Raw genomic sequence first — 14376 nt, 5'->3', positions numbered from 1 at the left:
CGCCCGCTCTGCGCCGTGGCGGCGGGTCGAGACCGCGGGCTGCGGGCTGAGATGTGGCAGGGGCTGGGGCTGCTCTGCCCCGGAGTCTCTCAAGGTCTCGGCCTCCTCCGCTGCGCTGCCGGCTCTACCCGGCTCAAGCCCGCGAGTGTCCGGCGCCCACGGGCGCTCAGATAGTGGGTTCATGCTGGGACACGGGGCACCTGCCAGGACACCGGTGTGGGTGCCGGGTGTGGGTGGGTGTCTGTGTATCTCGGTGTCAGTGTGTCAGTAGGACTTTGTGGCGGGGTGGTCACCTTCTCAGAGATGTAATGGGTCACTCTGAAAAGGCCGACCCACGGCGTCATCCTAGACGCTGGTCGTCACTGGGCTGGTGTCTGTGTTTCTGGCATCTGGAGAAGGAAAACCAGTGCCTTGAAGTTTTCAACCCTCCCCAGCCCAGAAGCTGTTCAAGCAGAGTCCAGGTGACTCCAGAGGTGGGAGATGCCGCTTGGTGTTATTCCAAGGGTTGTCAAACCTCCACGACAAGGAATCAAGGTGATCCCTCCTGGTCTCTGGATCCGTGCATCAGGGGCCCCTTCCAGTGCTCAGCCTGGCGGAGAGAGATCTCTTTCGCTCCACAGGGGATACCCTTGTACTTGTGTATGTGCTCTTATCAAGTTTGTGTGTGTGCACTTGTACACACAACTACCCACCTAGTCACAGCCTCTTGCTTCGTCATCCGTACACACTCGGGTAGAGCCAGACTCAGCCACCATCCTCCTACCCGATCACAGCCAGAGTCTTCCGTGTCAGGTACCTCTCTGGGTGAGGGAAATGAACTGGGCCTTGGAATTTAATTCGAGCTAGAACCTCTGATTTCTGCTAAATAACACCTAAGCACCATTAAATGTAAATCACTGTGGGTAATATTTGCATCCTTACATTTGGGATTTTTCCCTGGTCTGTCTTTACCAGACCCTGACCATCACCCCCAGGATTCCAGCGATCCTGGGCCAAGAGCTACTCCCTGCTAGTTTTAGCCTTCGCTTCCTTCTCCCCCGCTCTTCCTGGCTCTAGCTCTGAGCTGGGGCTCTGCAGCCTGAGTTCCTTACACCGTCCCATTCAGGTCCCGAAGTTCCAAGTTAGGAACGCTGGGCCAGAGAACCCCAGGGCTGGAACCCCAAGGCTGGAGTCTCTGGGACTGCAGATATTGGGCCTGAGGAGATCAGAAGCCCCTTGGACCCAGCCATCGCCAAAGGAACTGAGGACCTTTCTGGATTTGGGAGAGATGGGAGTGGATGGATCTCACCCTGACCCTCAGAAATGAAGCCAACTCTGAATTCTAGACAGGATTCCAAGAAGGCTGAGGGGGCAGTTGGGGGTACCTAGGTGGGAGATCTTGACTCTTCTAAGAGTATGGAAAAGGAAAGGAGCTTGGCCCAGCTCCCAGTCTACAGGCAGAGTCACTGTACCAGAATAATGCCCCAAACCCTGTCTGGCCCCCAATTTGGAAAGTCACTGAAATCCTGGTCCAGCCACTCAGTGCCCTTCTGTGGGTCTGAAGGTTCCATGCGTGCCCAGAACACACCACCCGCAACACACAGGTCCACAAGGAAGCGCTTCCAGTCTGAAGGGTCTTCTGCCCCAAGACCTGGTGCTGGATTCCATTTGCTTCTGCAAGCCCTGGGAAAGGGGGCAAAGGCCTCCACTCAGTGCAAGCAGGCACTCTCGCTCTGGGCAGGAAGATGCACCGGCAGGAGAAAGTTGGCAACAGAAGGGCCAGAGTGACAGGACCAACTGAGTCTGATTGCCGAAAAGACCTCACTTCCCCATCAGGAAGCTCCAGCTTCCAGGGATCGGCCAATCTCTACCACAGAGCCATCAGGCTAGCAGGCTAGTCCTGATCCCCAAGCCTGAATGCCCCCCAAAAGTGTGTGCCTCTCAGCTCACAAACCAGATCCGAATGAGATCTCTACCTAGAGTGAGAAGCAGAAACATATTTGAGCCTCACGTCCATACACACAAGCAAGGGAGAGATTTGCCCAGACATGGTCTGTTTCTCCATGGGTTGGGGAGGGGGGTAAGAATGTCCCCAGATTGATGCGACTCTTAAAAAGGCAAGAGAAGAAAGTCAAAGTCAGGCGAACGCAGACTCATCCAAATAAACACCATTTCCATGGTTTTAATAAGCAAAATAGGAAACCATTTTAATAACCAAAAAACAGAAACCAGTCTGAATAAAACTACAATAGACTAGGTTTTAATATTTTCATATCATAAGCAGGGTTTGAAATTGATCCCTTATTTTACATGAAATAAAAACAAATTTCTGTTGCAGCAAATTTGATTTCAACACAGTTGAATCCGTAAAAACCGAAGCTCGTTTCTGATGCAGGACAAATATCCACAATATTTAAAACTGCAAGCACCATGCGGTTCATACAATCTTGTTATTACTGTTAATTTATCAACTAATACAAACTCAAAAATGCATCTGGCCAGCAGCGCCAGCAATTTCAAATGGGAACTAAAAAATACGCTTTCATTTTGGTATTTTTGTCAGTGCAACTTAAATCCTTTTACTGACCTGCAGGGAAAAAAAAAAAAGGTAATAAGAAAAACACCCAGATTTTCCCTATAGCTACTATACAACTGAAGGGGGCTGGGGGGGACACCACCAATAATTCACCTGCTGTCTCAAAAGCAGGGGAAAAAAAAAACACATAATGTGTTGGTCTAAAGGACGCGCTTGAAAGTTGCAAAATTACTTGCCAATGTCTGGGTTTCTGGTACTTTCTGAGTGTGGCGGTTGGTTCAACACAAGTTTAGGTCACCCCTTGGGCAGTGTCCGGGCTGGCCAAGCCCACTCGCCCTAAAAGCTCCGCTGCCACAGCAATTAGCAAGGGCCTGGAGGCTTTTGAAGGGACCCTGGGGTGATTCCGGTGGCATTAAAAAGCAAATATTATCTATTTTCCTTTCCTTGCTAATGAAGGGTGTCAATTTAGTCAAAAGACCAGGTGGGAGCGAAGACAGTCCTGCTGCTGTGGGGTGCAGAAGTGGACAGCTGCCCTGCCCTGGTACTCAGGAGTTGCGACCCCAGTCCTCTTTCTCTCAACACTAACAAAATTGAAAACTGAAGCGGAAGGGACAAGAGGACCAAATGGAGACAGGAAAGGGGAGAAAACATGCAACTTCCAAGGGTGCCCCAAGACAACGTTGTTTTCTGATGCAAAATGCCCAGAACTTTTTTTTTTATTTACTTACAAAAAATAATGCCATAATAATAAACCCAAACGAAGACACTCAGCTTGCTGCCACGTTCTCTAAGCGGTTTGGCGGGGCGGGTATTTACAAGCCGACAGCCGGGACTGAACCCCGGCAAGCAGCCGCTGGAGTCTCTGCACTGCCATCCCTTCTCACTCAAAGAAACAAGGGGGTTATGATCCATGATCAACAACATGCTAAAGTTAAACAAGAAAATGGTACAAAATAGAAATTATTACCATACATGTCCAGCATGCAGGATTAATATTTTTAATGCAGATTTTCGTATTTTTTCTATATAATCGAGCAGGCAATAAAATTGATGAGAATTGCGCGCAGAACGTCCTAACTGAGGCCCGCGTCTCTGGGCTGAGAGCCAGTGTTCTCCGGACCCTGGACGGACAGGTCCTTCTGTCCTTCCTTCCTTCCTTCGCTCAGCCTCGCCTCGCGCCTGCCGGGACGCCAGGGTCCCTCTCCTCTCCTCTCCTCGCTGCTCTTTTCCTGGGTTGGACTGCGCTCCGGGCTGCGAGGCAGCGGCCCAGGCTTAACGCGCAAAGTTCAGAAAGCCAGGAGTCTCCAGACGGCCTTGGCAACTCCTCGGGACTATGCCTTGCCTCCCTCCAGCCTGGAGAAAAGTTGCTCCGGGACTTCCCACCCCCTCGTCTGGCTCTGGCTCTGCTCGAGTCTAAGAGGCGGCGCTGGCGCGCGCCGCTCTCGCCTTGGCCAAGGTCCCCTGCCTGCCCGCGCGCACTCCCGTCGCCCGCGTCCCGCGCGCCCTTCCTCCCTCTCCCTCAAGTCAAACAGGTCAAGGCTGGGGCCGTGGCAGGGACAGGATCCGGGGGAGTCCGGGTCTGGGGACACGGGGCTGGGAGTCCGGGCCGGGGCAAGGGCGGGGGCCGGGACCGGCCACGACTCACAGAAAGAACTCGGGAGAGGAGGGGCTGTCGCTGGTGGAGCCCGCCTCCCTGAAGCCGGAGTTGGCGAGTTTCTCGCACTTGACCTTGTAGGCGTCTCTTTCGCGGGCCAGCCGGGACACCTCCTGCTTAAGCTGCTCCACCTGCTGAATGAGCTGCGTCTTCTCGTTCTCCAGGTGGTGTTTCTGCTGGACGCGTTTATACCTGCACGACTGGGCGTAGCCCCGGTTCTTCAGGGTCCGCCGCTTCTGCTTCAGGCGGATCACCTCGTCCTTGGTGAAGCCCCGCAGGTGGCGGTTCAGCTCGCGCACCGACATGGACACGAGCTGGTCGTCGGAGAAGCGGTCCTCCACGCTGCCGCTACCGCCAGCTGCCGTCGCCGCGGCGGCCGCGTGCGGCCCGGGCCCAGGGTGGCTGGTGGGCAGCTGCTGAGCTGGGCTGGCTGCGCTGGACGGCGGCGGCGACGCTTGGTGATGGTGGTGATGGTGCGGGTGCGCGTGCGGACCCAGCTCGTCGTGGGGCACGCCGGCTCCCGGGTATGCGTGGTGCGGGTGTGGGTGGTGGTGGTGGTGGTGGTGATGCGCGCCGCGGAAGCCGTCGAAGCTCTGCAACGGCTGGGGCACTGGGTGCGAGCCGATGAGCGCCTCCACCGCGTCCTCGGGTGTCAGGTTGAGCGCCTCCGGGTTCATCTGCTGGTAGTTGCTCGCCATCCAGTACAGGTCCTCGAGGTGAGTCTTCTGCTCGGTGGGGCTGAAGCTGGGCGACGAGGGCACCGAGCTACACGGCGTGCTGAGCGGTGTGGATGACACCGAGCCGGCTGGCTGCAGGCGCGTGCAGGGCCGGCCCGGGCGCTCCGCGCGCCCCAGCGGCTCCTTCTTCACGTCGAACTTGAGCAGGTCGAAGTCGTTGACGTACTCCATGGCCAGCGGGCTGGTGGGCAGCTCGGGCCCCATGCTCAGCTCCGCGGCCATCGCTGACGCGAGGCGCTGCCGCCGCTGCCGCCCGGGAAACTTTGCGGCCGGCCGGGGCGCGCCGAGCCGAGAGCGGGGGCGATGAGCGGCGAGCCCGGGAGGCGGGGAGCCGAGGGCGCAGCGGGCCGGGGCCGCCGGCCAAGCCTTTGTCTGGGGACGCGGCGGCGCGCCGGAGAGTCCCGAGGCTGCCCGCGCCTCCCCAGAGCTCGGGGCTGTGGCCGCGCCGGGGCCGGGCCGAGTCGGGAGGGGTGGAGAGGCGAGCGGGGCGCGCGGCCGGGCGGAGGGGAGGCGCCGGGCAAGCGCCCGCCGCTCGCTCTCTAGCTCTCCTGCTCTTGGGCTCTCCCGATCGCAGCCGCTCGCAGCCCGGCGGTGCAGCTGTGCTGGATCCGGCGCCGCCGCTGCCTTTTATCGCCTTCCTGATGTCACCGGGGCGCGGGGGCCCGGGCGGCCCTGCGCGCTGGCCAATGGCTGCTCAGCCCCTGCGGCCCGGCGGCGCAGGGCGGGGCGCGCCTGACAGCTCCTCCGCCCCCCGCGTCAGCTGACTGGCGGCCCGAGCCGGCGGAGAGCCGGGGAGGCCTGGCGGAGGGCTGGAGCCCAGTGGGACGGCGATCCCGGGCCCAGCCCCCCACACCCTCCCCCTGAGCCCCGGGCCCCGCCCGCTCGCCTTCGGGGCGCGCGCCCCCTCCACCTAGGCCGGGCCGCCCCTTCCACCCCTCAGCGAGCTCTCCTGGCTCTTTACCCTTCGCTCCCCCACCCCCAGCCCGTGTCACCCCCAAGGAGGCTCAGAAGGAGCGGCGGGACGACACCTCTCGGGCCCTTTGTTCCCCAGCGTCCCCCGCGCAGTGGGAGACGCTCCGTGGGCCGCGCCGCTGCGGGCCGGAGGAGTGTGTGCCGCGCCTGCCTGTGTTTCTGCAGGTCTGCGCGTGTTTGTGCTTTGGGGGTGGGTTTGCTGCTCCAAGAGTTGTGTTCAAATCCAACTCCTAGTCTCAGGGGACCCTCCTCAGGCCAAGCAGGGGCCGGTCCCCTCCTGGCGGGTGCGGTGGCCGAGTTCGGAGACAGGACTCCCCTTGCCCAGCCGCTCCCCGCGCGCACCCCATCCACAAAAGCACAGGATGAAGGGAGCGGGTGGAGAATGGGCCGAAAGGCTCTGGATTCCATTCCCCAGCCAGACGCACGGAACCCTGAGCTCCCAAGGCTTGGGGCTGAGGCCAGATTAGGACGGTGCTCCGGGTGGCTCTCGGCTGCTGGGGAACCGACCCTGTTTTTGTTTGAACGTTTTGTAACGATTTAGCAGATCTCGGCGTCCACGGGCCGCGCGTCTCAAACAGGCATAAAGTGCGACCCCAAGTGGCCACTGTGCGCAAAGGCGCGCCGCACGGCCCGGCCCTCGGCCGGAAGGCTTGAGCGACGCCTGGGACCCAGCTCGATCTTCTAGCTGGTCCAATCCAAGCCAGCCCAGAACCGAGGCTGTGTTTGCCCCGCGGCCCAGAACAGGTTCCCCTAGAGCCACGCACAGGTCCTCGGGTCCCGTCCTGGGACTCAGCTGTGAGTTCGGCGCTGATCGCGGCGCGTGAAACTCCGAGCCCCGGCTCGGCGCGGATTGGGGGGAAGCGCGGGGAGGGAGACTGGGATGCCCCTGGGCAGCTCCCTGCGCCGGACCGTCCTGGACCGAGCTAGGCCCATGGCTGAGCGCGGAAACGCCACAGCGAGGGGGCCCAGGGCTATCCGATGAGAAACCTCCCCCGAGCGCAGACGGGGAACCCACAGCACATCGCACTAGGCATCCAGGCAGGGCTGTGGCGCTGCACACCCTCCTGACTCGGGTTCAGGATGGCCCGAAATAAGAGTCTCTTCCTGAGACCCCGGCCGGGGGGCAGAAACTGGAAAAATCGCAAATTCGCTGTACCCGGAGACCCGACCCGCCTCCCACGTCCCCTTCTGCTCTTCGGCTTTGGGCGCGCGGAGAAAGGCAGGAGAAGCGTGCACTGGGTGAGTGTGTCCCGGCCGCTGCCTGTGCAGAACCAGCACGACTGACGCCGCGCGCAGGGGTCAGGTGGGCTACAGCAGTGCGGAGACAGCTAGATATACATATATATAAATATATATATATATATACATATGTATTAGAAGGTAAAATAGTATTTTAGTTTTAGAAGGTAAAATAATTTGCCTCTGGCTAATCGGAAAACTCTTTTCTTTTGCGCCCTCGGTGGAGCAGGAGTGGGGTGTGGTCTTGAGCCGCCCATCTTTAATAAAATGAATATATTTTAACTAAAACTTAGATTGAGAGGTTTGGATCAGTAGCTGTAATGTCGGAAGAACCCGTCTTCAACCCCTTGCGAGGAGCGTGCTCTCCGCAGAAACCATTCGGCGGTCTCCCGGCAGGTTCTGGGCCCAGCCGCTGCCCTGCCCCTGCCCGAAGGCTGGAAGTTCGGACAAGCACCCTCCCTGCCGGGGTCGTGTTCGCAGACGGCGGCGAGAGCACACTCGCACCGCGGGCTCAGCGCAGGGAGGTTTCGAGGGCGTCTGGGGTCCGTGCTCCGGGCTGAAGCGGCCAGGGCCGGACAAAAGCACTGACCCCCAGCCGGCGGCTCCCTCCTTCGGGGCGGTAAAGACACCCGATAGCTCAGAGGTCACACTTAATGCTGTGGACTTAAGCGTGCACGGAGAGGCCTCCGGGCCAGTGTGCCCCGCGGGTCCGCTTGACCTTCGCTGTCAGGGACAGAAAGCCGAATCACCCGCAGTGTGGCCTATCTCGGTCCTAGGGGTTCCTTCCGCCCGGCTCTGAGGTTACAAACGTCCCCCTCTCCTGGGGCGCCCCCCGCCCCCGCCGTCTCAGGGCTTTGTCTGGGCAGGGGCGCTCCTCTTTGTCCCTGTGCCTCCGCGTCGGTTGTGGTCAGTCCCGTTCCCTGGACTCAGATTGCATTATCTCCGTCCATCTCTAGGTCCACCTTCCCCCCAAACCCGGTTTTTTGCTACTCTCCCAGCCTAGCCAGTCCCTCTTTTCCCATCCCACCCCCAACCACCTTCAAAAAATGTTGGAACTGGGTGAGTCAATGAGGCACGCGGGTTGCTCCCAAGGGAAGGCCACTGCAAAGCAGCGGACCTCACTTCTCGGCCTAGCCTCCCCCACACCGGCTCCTGCTGCGCTCTGCTGCGGTGTCTCCTCTTCCCAAACCCTAAAGTCTCCTACTCCCTACAGCAGCCGCCACTGCTGCCGCCTCTCTGCTCCTGGGGCTCTGGGGATCAGCGTGCGGGGCTTCCGGTCAGTGGGTCTCCGGCAGTTCCTGGAGGTGCACTCCTTGCCTAAAAAAACGAGCTGGCGGGTAGGGGAAGGAGGAGGGATGGTGGAAGTGGGCAGACGAGGAGAAGCAAAGGGAAAGAGGCTGAAGACACAAGGGTAGTGCGCGGAGCGCCAAGCCCCTTTCGAATGGGAGCCTAGGATTGCGGTTGACGGCCAGAGCCCTCTACAGAGGTTTGTCGTCTCTTGCTCCCAAAACTCCACTCTGAAGTTTTCACGCATACGCGACCTCCTCTCCCTAACCTACACCAAGTTGGGCCAGAGGCGATGCGTCCTGGGCGCACCACCTTGGAATTCTTCAGCTCCTTTTGATGAGCGAGGAGGCTGTGCACCGCGGAACCTTGGGGCTTTCGGGATGCGGGCGCACGAAGAAGTTAATCCTCAAGGGAGCACTACCCACGGCCAGCCGCCAGGTTCCAGGTTCGCTGCGCGGATCCCGCCGGCTGCAGTTCAACCCACCCGCTAACCCCAGAGCGGCCCCGCGGCGCGCTTGTCCGTGAGCCCCCAGCCCAGTGCGGCGCTCCCGGCCACCCGCAGCCCCGCACAAGCCCAAGATGCACCCGTACACCCGTGGTTTCCTGAGGACTGCAGGTGTTTGGAGAACGAGTCTGCTTCTCTGTGCGTGCCTGAGTGCAGCAGGAGGCGTGTTGGAGGTGGCTGTGTGTGTGTGTGTGTGTGTGTGTGTGTGTGTGTGTTGAGTGCGGATGCAGGGCAAATGCTGTGCTTGGAATCGAAGAGCCAGAAGCTCCTGGCCTAAGCCAGCGCTGGGTGGGATGTATTATCCCGGGTTTCTAAAGAGGCCAGTGTTCCCAACCGTCTGAGGATGAGCTCTGCCAGGGAGGAGCTAGCCTTCTGCTCCGCATCACCCAGAAGTCGGATCACCTGTCTCCTCCAAGGAGCCCTGAGTTCTCTGTCTCCTCCTAGGCGCAGTGGAAGGACATTCTGTTTTTCTCCCTCCCCCTGAGCTTCCCAAAGCCCAGGGCTTCCAAAAAAAGGAAGAAGACTTTTCTTCCTCCTCCTTTTCCCCAAAGGCAGCTGTCATTGCCACTGTCCCCTGTCTCCACGCAATGCCCATCAGATTCCAACCCAGTCCTTCCAGAAAGGTCTTCTTGGGCTTCTGGTTCCTGGTGGACTTGAACACCCAAAGGACTCAGTGTTCCTCAGGAGGGAGTCAGAGTTACCCCACTCTGCCAAGCCCTTTCCCCACTCCCTCTCCTGGAAACCAGAGACACCCTTAACCCCCACCCCACACACACGCACTTGGGAATGAGAATTTAATATTAAAACTTGTTCACCTGCTTCTTTTTTATTTTGTTTTAACAGAGATACTAGAAGTTTTTAAATTACAGATACGGCTTACATTTTATTCCTAGTGAACAGCTCTGTGTTAGATACCCACTGGGCAGTACTGCCCCCAACAGAGATGGGGGATTTGATCCTAATATTCACTCCCATTTGTATGGGGACTTGCAAAGCCCTTTTCCTTCCATTTTCTCTTCAATTCTCACAACTCCACAAGGTGGCAACTCTTGTTATCCTTACTTTGCAGAGATGTGTAGACAGGCAGGTGGGCAGGTGAGTACAGACATACAGCAATGTCCTAAGTTTGATCACCCTGTTCTGTCCTCACTACTGCACTTGCAGGGGGACAGGATTCGCCTCACTTACACAAAGGAATCTCTGAGAGGTAAAGTGATTTATTGGGATAGCCAACAGCAATGAGCCGGAGCTTCTGGCCCTGAGTCCAGGACTCTGAATCCTATGAAGCCTGTGGTCTCTATCGGGACTAGGTGCATGCTGGGGACCCAGGCGTCAGCACAGTGCCCCATCTGCTCTCTGGGTCAGGATTTCCAACTCTCCACAGACTCAGTGGTTCTGTTCTGGTCCCAGCAGAGAGCCTCTGGTCAGTACCAGGCCTCTGCTGAGGGCTCAGAGAGAAGCACAGATATGAATATGCCTTCTAGGCAGTCTAGCATCCTTGGGCTTCTTGGTTTCCCTGACTTTGTGGAGTTGGAAGGTCAGGGTAGGAGACAAATCAAGGCAGGATGCAAGCCAAAGGAGAGACATTTTGCAGAGTCTTCTTACCTGGTCCTTTACCCTTGGCCTCAGCCTGACCTCTAACCTTGTCCTTGACCCTTTCTTCTGCCTCTCTCTAGTCTGAGTTTGACCTTCAGGCTGTTTGAACTTCAGCCCCTATTCATCCATCCCTTAAGTATAGAGAGAGAGAGAGAGAGAGAGAGAGGCCTTGATGCTGGTGAGAAGTTCACTACCACTCAGAGCTCCCTTCCCCCCACTACCTGCCCAGGGCCAGCATTAAAGATTCTGAAACCTCATCATTGCTCCTCAAGTCTGAGGCCTTCACCTCCCACAGCCCAACCATCACCTATCCATCCATTCCTCCACCTCAGGATCTCAGGTTCTCCATCCATTGCCTTTACCTTCAGTTTTCACTTAGATGACTACAGAGGCCTTGCCTCAGACTTTCTTCTTGTCCACAGGGTCATGAAATCAGTTTTCAGGTTGTATGAATCTGATCACTTTACCTTCATCCCCTTCCCACCAGCTTACTACAAATTCTTTCAATACTTGGACAAAGAACCAAAATTCTTAGCATGGCCTTCATCCCCCGAATGACCTGCTCCTGCGAACATCTCCTACCTCATTTCTCATTGCATTCCCCTCACACCGCATCAAGCACACTGCCTTCTGTAAGTTCTTCCACAGCTCAAGCAATGTTCTTCCACAGGGCCTTTGCACAAGCCATCTCGCTGCCTAGAACAAGTCATCTGTGGCTCTTCCAGGCTTTAGAGGGACCTACCTGGGAATAGAGTGGGGAGAAGAGTCTAAGAGCCAAAGCAAGGTCCCAGGCACTCTAGGGAAATCCCACACATTGAAGTCATATGGGAGGACTCCCTTGCGGTATGACATCTCAGAACCCTCAGGCCTTTCCTGCATCCCCTCTGGCCCTCTCCTCTCCCCGATTAACCATCATTCCTGAACCAGTCCTTACTACTTCATCCTCAGACCAAGGACCAACTCAGAGGACATCTGGATGACCTGAGTGACTCCATCCTCCTGGCCTCCCCTCTTCTCTCTTCCTTTATCTGGAAGTTCTTCAGAGCCTCAGAGGTCTAGCTTCCCACTACATGTTCATCACAGCTTGGAGAACAAGCTTCTGGGTACAGGAAGTAGCACCGTCCCACTGCTGGGACCCACCGCCTGGGGCTGATGGAGAGAAAAGCCTGCTTAGCTGTGCCTGAGCCCAAGCTCATTTCATCTAGGAGCTGCTGTGGCCACTCAGTCTCTTTCTTACCTTTTGTCTTTTCAAAATGAATTCTACAAGACATACAAACCTACTTTCTCATAGTAAAAAATGCAACAATGTAGTTTTAACATCTCTGTCTAGAGCCACAGCTTGCTTTTTATTTTTACTCAGCAACTTCAGCGTCAATACACAGAGATCTTCTTTCTTTTTAACTAATGCGTGGCAATTCGTCCAACAAATGCTCTATAGTGTTTTGTTTTTTTTTAACCCAGTCTTGTATTTAGGGACATTTAAGCTATTTCTGATATTTCACAGTTGCAAACAATCCTGCAACAAACAGTTCCTTTTTGCATGTATGCAAGTATTTCTCTAGAAGAGATAGCAAGAAGTAAAATTGCTGGATTGAAAGAGGAATACGATTTGCAATGTTCATGCTGGCAAATTAGCCTCTACAAAGGCGGTACCTATTTAATTTCTTATAGAAATACGTGAAGGTAAGCTGTTTCCCCCCAGCCACACAAACCATGAATTTTATCAAGAAATTTTATTGTTGCATCAGTTCTATTTATGCCCATTCTATGACCAGTACTGGGAGATGAGGCCCCAGGGATGGCCATGGCTTCTTTCTTTCCTTCCAGGGAACTGCAGCTGGAGAGGCGGTATAATGGAGAGGTCTCCATAAGGCTGGTGGATCCCCAGCCCTTGGTTCTATGGGGGGTGTGGGGAGAGGAGTTGGCTGATCAGAGTTGCAAAGCAGAGGTAACCGTTAACTAAGGCTTTAAAGGCTGAGCAGAAATGTGTCAGAGAAATGCAGGAAGACTGGTCGTAGAGCAGGGACACTGTCTTGGGCACTTGGGGAGCTATTTCCAGGGGGCTAGAGATAGCGCTTCAAGCCTCTGCCAGAGCCAAGGCTTAAAGGGTCTTGAATGCTGTGCCAAAGAGTCAGACCCTTACCTTAATGGCAAGGAGATCATTTCCACAAGCACAAGCATCTTTCTGGTCCACTGTCGGTCACATAGTAGGTGCTTAGTAAGTATCTGCAGAATTGAAAAGGGGCATCCCAAAGGCATTTAGGTAACATCTGAACTCTCTTTCGTTCCCTGCAGAGACAAGGTGCACTCAGTGCCAGAGACGGTGAGGCTGGCTGCATGATGGGTGCTAGAGAAACGGGCAGAGACAAGCCGCGCTCAGGAATCCCTTCCTGGGCCTCGGCCCCCCGTCCCGGCCTGATGCCAGGTCCCTTTCACCTCTGCCTGTTAGAGATTGCTTTTGGTTTCTGTGTTGACAACCCCTGTTTCTGTGTTTGGAGCGGCTGTTCAGTGCCATTTCCTGATTTAATATCAGAGCCAGCACAGAGCAAGGATGCACAGTTAGCAATTTTTGCTCCAAGTATTTTTCAAGTTCCTTTTTGATGTAAGGGCTGGGTTTGCAGCTTCCCTGATCTTGCCGAGCAGGGAGGGAGAGATGGGCGAGAAGCTGGGAACTGGAGGGGAGAGGGGAGGGGAGAGGGCCCAGAAAATCTTCATCCACTAGAGCAGAGCCGAGAGACTCCAAGCTCCTTTCTAGAAAGGGGTTGGCAGAGGGCTCAGCAGAGAGAAGGGGGCAGGTTAAAAGTCTGCGGGCAGGTGCGGTCTCTATAAAGCAAGGCTGTTTCTTTTCTGACAGGGTGGGGGGTGGTGTGTAGATTTATGCATGTGTTTATGTGTCTATGTCTCTGTCACACAAAGGACTACAAATCTTAAATAAGCTAATGAAGCAATTCAGAATACAGAAAATGAAAACAAAAATTTGTTCAAAGAAAAACTGAAGATCAGATACCAGTTCCAAGCCCTCGGGTGTTTTGGCCGAGCAGCTGCTGTGCCTGAGGCCTTCTGCGAGACTAAGATCAGCGTATAGACTGAGGAGCTCATCTTCTTCTGGTGGAAACCAACTTTCACTGCACTATAATCAACGCAGTGTTGAAAGAAGGCATGGGGCAGGGAACTGTCCACACACACAAACACACACACACACACACACACACACACGTGCATGCACACACAAGAACACTTGAGGATAAGACATGAGCAGAGACTGGAGTCTTCGAAGGCCCTGACCCCCCACCCACTGGCACCTGTGTGACCTGCTGCCGGGTGTCCTTTCTACTCCCACTGCCACCCAACTCTGGCACTCTTCCTCTGATCCTTTGGGTCATTTTGGGGTCTATTGAGAAGCCAATGTCAAAATAACATTTGGCAGGCAACTGGGGGAGATCCCTGTGAAGGGTAAAGGTGGTGGGAGAAGGAGGAGGCAGGAGAGCCTTCAGACTAAGACCAGGCCTGACATCTGTGGGAGGCAGGAGAAAGAGAAGAAGGGAGTTCAGAAGGGAGCATCTCAGACGTGGGGCCAGGCTTGCAGGGCAGTCCCAGGCCAAAGTCCCCTTTTGGGAGCCCCACATCTTAGAGGAATGGACCAGCATTAGCATTCCCCGGGCTCCATCACTGGCTGAGAGCCCCTGGAAGGATATGTAGGCTCAACCCGAGCACACAGGGAACGTGCCCATCAGCTGAGCTCCCCACAGCTGTTTCCCTTGAAAGAGACCTAAGAAGCCCATTTCCATGCCCCCCCCCCCAGGCGCTCCCTCTTCCACCCAGTCATGGCAGACTTCCCCAGGGAGTGAAGTTAGAGCAGCAACTATCTTAG

The 14376-nt window shown here is 56.1% G+C and overlaps 1 protein-coding gene across 1 annotated transcript; it reads right to left on the bottom strand.

The window, feature by feature from the left end:
* Positions 1-2135: 2135 nt before the first annotated feature.
* On the bottom strand, positions 2136-5148 carry MAFB (MAF bZIP transcription factor B). The gene has a single exon (XM_059133228.1). It carries the CDS (start codon positions 5126-5128, stop codon positions 4157-4159), a length of 972 nt encoding a protein of 323 aa, XP_058989211.1. The 5' UTR covers positions 5129-5148; the 3' UTR covers positions 2136-4156.
* Positions 5149-14376: the final 9228 nt, after the last annotated feature.

Source organism: Mustela lutreola, chromosome 9, assembly GCF_030435805.1.
Source record: "Mustela lutreola isolate mMusLut2 chromosome 9, mMusLut2.pri, whole genome shotgun sequence".
NCBI lineage: Eukaryota > Metazoa > Chordata > Mammalia > Carnivora > Mustelidae > Mustela > Mustela lutreola.
Note: the sequence above shows the minus strand (reverse complement) of the source record. Positions and strands in the feature narration are given on the sequence as shown.